General features: G+C 55.1%; 1 protein-coding gene across 1 annotated transcript in view; it reads left to right on the top strand.

Moving 5' to 3' along the window:
- Positions 1-2,595, top strand: part of KIF6 (kinesin family member 6) — a 95,560-nt gene extending 92,965 nt beyond the window's left edge. Inside the window, exons 7-9 of the mRNA XM_005873792.2 lie at positions 643-732; positions 2,057-2,163; positions 2,471-2,595. Coding sequence (XP_005873854.1) covers positions 643-732; positions 2,057-2,163; positions 2,471-2,595 — 322 coding nt within the window. The remainder of the gene's footprint in view (positions 1-642; positions 733-2,056; positions 2,164-2,470) is intronic.
- Positions 2,596-5,020: the final 2,425 nt, after the last annotated feature.

Genomic DNA, 5,020 nt, shown 5'->3' with positions numbered 1-5,020 from the left:
CAGTGATGGTGAACCTATGACACGCGTGTCAGAGGTGACACGCAAACTCATTTTTTTTGGTTGATTTTTCTTTGTTAAATGGCATTTAAATATATAAAATAAATATCAAAAATATAAATCTTTGTTTTACTATGGTTGCAAATATCAAAAAATTTCTATATGTGACACGGCACCAGAGTTAAGTTAGGGTTTTTCAAAATGCTGACACGTCGAGCTCAAAAGGTTCCCCATCACTGCCCTAGACTGTGGTTTGCTGTTCTGGCAGCCTGACCTGACTAGGATGTTCACGACAAGGTTCTTGGCTCCTGGCCTAGTCCGCTCGGGCTGCCCTCACCAAACACCCCACAGAAATGCATTTATTTCTCAGTCTGGAGGCTGAATCAGAGTCTGGGGAGAGTCCGGTTCCTTGCTGTGTCTTCACATGATAGCAAGAGCTCTGGTCTCCCCACCCTCATCATTTCATCTAAACCTCCAAAGGCCCCATTGCAAACAGCACCGTACTGAGGGTGAGGGCTTCAATATATGAATGGTGAGGGGACACAAAGATTCGGTCCATACAGCTCCTAACCATAGACCCTGAGTTTGTTTCTCCCTGGCAAACCTCCTCCCATACCTTCTCATCTGTGGGTTTGGTCTTTACAGCGGTGTGTATACCAGGAAAATCCTGCCCTCGCCTCCCCCCATCCTGCCCAGCCCGGAGCAGACGGGCACTCGTGCCTCCCTGGACGACAGGTCTGTGGTCTTCCCCTCTCACGCCTGTCACTGCCCGCCCTGTAGGCAAATTGGGTGGAAATCATCAGTCTGCCTCCCCCACAGCCTGAGGAGCCCCTTGTCCAGTGGCCGCACACAGAGCCCAGGGCTGGCCACCGCTCTGGCACCCGAATCCCCCAGGGTCGCTGGGGCCCTGTATGGATGCTTCCTGTCTCCTGTGAATAGATGTACGTGGGGCCATTAAAGGAAAGAGCCAGCCCAGGGACCGTCCCAACATGGGCCGTGAGCCCCTGTAGAGCCCCCAGGCAGGGAGGACAGAGTTGACAAGCCTGTGAGCCACTCATTCTAGGCCTCTCCCTGGCGCCTGAACACAGTGGACCAGGCCTCTCCCAGCGCCCGCTCTGTGCCCTCTGAGTAGAAGGCCCGCATGCCCTTCTTCATCTGGCAGGTGCCACTCTCCTCCCAAGGTGTCCCAGGGTGAACTCCACAGGCTCCTCCCTGTCCCCAGAGAGGACGGACCACCCCCCCCCCCCCCCCCAGCTCCCATCCCCCTGCTGTGACTGCCTTAGCACTCCTGGCTGAGCTGCAGCTGGAATACTGACAAAAGACGACTTGTGATAATGAACACCTTATTACATACAGGAGGGAGTGGGGACTGTCACCTGCTGTGGAGGGGCAGGTGTGAGGGTGGCAGCTTGGCAAAGCCAGGAGAGCACATTGCTCTAAATTTTCTTAAGGGAGATTTTATATGGAGACGTTGGAGGGAGAAAGAGGAGGGAGAAGGCCACATATGTCCCTCCCTCCCCTCCTAAGGGGATTTCCAGTACTTCTTACAAATCTCATTGGCCAGGACCTGGTCACCTGGCCACATCGCTGCAAAGGAACCTGGGAGATGTAGTTTTTAGCTGTGCAGCTTACTTGGCTAAATATTATGGCTCTGTTTTTAAGGAGAGAGGGGAGAATAGTTATCTCTGCCTCAGGGACAACTGGCTAAGCTGTGGTGGGGATGGGAACACACTGGGGAGACAGCCTAAGGCACATGACATCTATTGGGTGCTGGAGGAGCTAGGTCCCAGGTCAAATGGGCTTTGTTCAGGTAAGCTGGGGAATGAGGAAGAGGGGGTGTGACGAAGGGTGGAGAATGTGGTGAGGACATGACACAATTGCATGCAAAGGTTTGCTATGGCTGCTGCACAGATAAGGGGGAGGGAGGGAGGAGGAGGCGATTGGTTCTCATGGCTTCCTGGGTGACATGGAGTCATTGAAAAGGGAAAAGCGCTTGGGAAAGGTAAGCGCTGAGTCCAAACATAAGGGGCAGTAAAGTGTGATCTGTGGTTGTCCCCAGCATCCCTGAGAGGCGGGCCTCGTCCGTCCCCCTCACCGGAGACAGCCAGACGGATTCCGACATCCTGGCATTCATCAAGGCCAGACAGAACATTCTGCAGAAGAAATGTAAGTGCCCCTTCCTACAGGACCACGGGGCCCCCCACCCCGCTCTGCTCCCCAGGGGGAGGCTGGAGCAAGCACCGAGGCCCGAGGGAAGCAGGAAGCGCCCTGCATGGTCCTGAGGCCATAGGACTGGCCTGGCGCTCACGTCCACGTGCCAGACCTCTGCATCCTCCTGGAGAAAGCCCCGCGCAGCAGCATCAGAAGCCCCCAGACAGGCCGGAGGGTGGGCAACCCGGCTGCTCCTGCCCGGCTTGGCAAAGCCTCTCTCCTCTTCCAGGTGGTCAGCTCCCTTTGTCCCCTGTCCCCAAAGCCAGCGCTCCCTGGCTGGGTCCTCGCCACACAGGAGTGCTGAGTGGAGGTCTGGCCTGTGGAGTCCCTGGCTGGAAACGCCAGTTCTCCTGCAGGTGTGGCTTCGCCAATGAGGTGTCGGTGTAAGCAGCACTTGGAGGCCCAGGCCTGGGGCCATGGAAGTTACGGAGAAACATGTGTGGCCGGTCAGACAACAGGGAGGGAAAGAGCAGGCCCTTCCTCACGGAGCCGCTATGGACAGGCCTCTCCTCCCGCCTCCCTCTCCTGAGACCAGACCAGGCAGGCTTAGCGTCGCTTCCACGTCAGCGGGCTCCGTGGTGGATGAGAGGCAGACCTGGGGCGCATCATGACTGACACCGGCCCTGAGGGCCAGCACCCCGAGGAAAGGGTGGCCTTTGCCGTGCTGTGCTCACCGGGATGCCAGCCCACATATGACCCGTCTTCACTGGTAGGGTCAGCACCATGGGCAGCTGGCCAGGGCCTGTCTGAGACCTGCGAGTCCGCTCTGCCAGCAACCTGCTGGGGCTCCGTGACCTCACCGCTGGCTTCCTCTCAGCCTCCGTCTCCTTGTCTAAAGAGAAGAAGGAAAAAATTGAATTTGGATTCGGTGATCTCCGAGGCCCCATCTACTCCCCATATACTCTAACGACATGTATCGGACACTGAATAGTTTGCACAGCCGGTCGGTGAATGAACACGGTAGTTATTGGGCATCTCCTGTGTGCCAGGCACTGTACCAGGGCTGGGCCCTGGCAGTGAACGAGACAGAGGGCCCTCGCCCTAACTGACTTAGCTCAGTGGGTAGAGCATCAGGGAGGTGATTAGATCATGAGGGTGGAGCCCTCATGAACAAGATTAGGGCCCTTATAAAAGGAGGCCAGAGAGCCCGCTCACTCCCTTTCCAGGGAGGGACACAACAGAAGTCAGCAGTCTGAAACCCAGAGAGGGCTCTCACCAGAACCCGGCCCTGCTGGCACCCAGACCTCAGGCTTCCAGCCTCCAGAACCGTGAGAGACGAATTCCCACAGCCACCGGGTCTGCGGCACGTTGTGATAGCAGCCTGCCCTGACTCAGACAGGAATGGGCACCAGAAGTGGTGCTGCTACAGCAAAAACCAAAAGATGCTGAAACAGCTGTGAAACCAGGTGATGGGTCGAGACTGGAAAGCTTTGAGATGCACACTAGAAGAAGCCGAGATTGTCCTAAAGGGACTTTTAAAGGCAATTCTGGGAAGGGCTCATAATGGACGGAGAAGAGCTGTGGAGAAAGCTCCCGCCTTTTAGAGAAGAGACATAATCGTGTCCAGAATGTTGGTAGAAATTGGGTGGTAAAGGCCATTCTGAGGTCTGGGGCAGAAATGAGGAGCGTGCTATTTGAAGGACAGGCAGTCCTTGTAATACGGTGGCAAGGAACTCGGCTAAGCTGTGTTCATGTTCCAGTATTTGTGGAAGGTCCAGTTTACAGGTGATGAACCTGGTGTTAGCCAAGGAGATTTCTAAGCAAAGTGTGGAAGGAATGGCTTGGCCCCTCCTGACTGCTTAGAGTGAAATGTAAGAGAGTCATGACTTGAAGGTGACCTTATTAAGCAAAAATGACTAGAATGTACAGATTTGGAGACTCCCCCGCCTGTGCAAGCTGCAAAAACTAAGCAAGTGTCTCCAGAAGAGAACCCCAGGGTGCGGCCGAGCGACCACAAGGAGATGAGTGTGGGCGTGAACCGGGGATGGGATCGGCTGCCCTACCAGGAGCACTGACAGGGTGAGCTGAGGAGGAGGAGCGGGGATGGGACGAGGCAGGCTGCCGGACTTCCTGGATTTTACGGGATGGAACCACAGCGCTACTCTGCCGGGAACACCACCGTTCTTCCAGCAAGAGGAGAATGACCCCAGAGGCCATTCAGAGCCTCAGGGCTGCCCCCCGTTTCAAAAGGAGGGCCCACAGGCTTGCTTTCCACAGGCCAACGCTGGGGGACACGCAGCAGAACTGTGAGGGCATGACCCCTGCCCAGCAGGGCCTGGCTGATCACCCCACTGGGACCAAAGGGCAGATCATCAAGCCGAAGAGGATGATGGTTGAGCCTTAAGATCTCCTGGTGTTGGCCTTGCGAGGATTTAGACTCCCTTGGGACCCATCACCTTCCTTATTTCCTGTCCTCCCTTTTGGAAGGGGAAGGTCTATGCCCGTGGTTGGCAAACTGCGGCTCTCGAGCCACATGCGGCTCTTTGGCCCCTTGAGTGTGGCTCTTCCTAAGCCTTAGGAGTACCCTAATTAAGTCAATAACAATGTACCTACCTATATAATTTACGTTTTAAAAATGGCTCTCAAAAGAAATTTCAATCGTTGTACTGTTGATATTTGGCTCTGCTGACTAATGAGTTTGCCGACCACTGGCCTATGCTGAGCCTGTCCCCGCACAGCTGGAGGGCAATTTTGCCTCAGGATGAAATGAATCAAGAATACCTTGCGTCTCACCCAGAGCTGATTAAATGCTATTCAGATGAGACTTTGGACTTTAGGCTTAGTGTTGATGCTGGAACAAGCTAGGAAGGTG

Source organism: Myotis brandtii, unplaced genomic scaffold (genome assembly GCF_000412655.1).
Source record: "Myotis brandtii unplaced genomic scaffold, ASM41265v1 scaffold420, whole genome shotgun sequence".
In the NCBI taxonomy this organism is placed as follows: Eukaryota; Metazoa; Chordata; class Mammalia; order Chiroptera; family Vespertilionidae; genus Myotis; species Myotis brandtii.
Note: the sequence above shows the minus strand (reverse complement) of the source record. Positions and strands in the feature narration are given on the sequence as shown.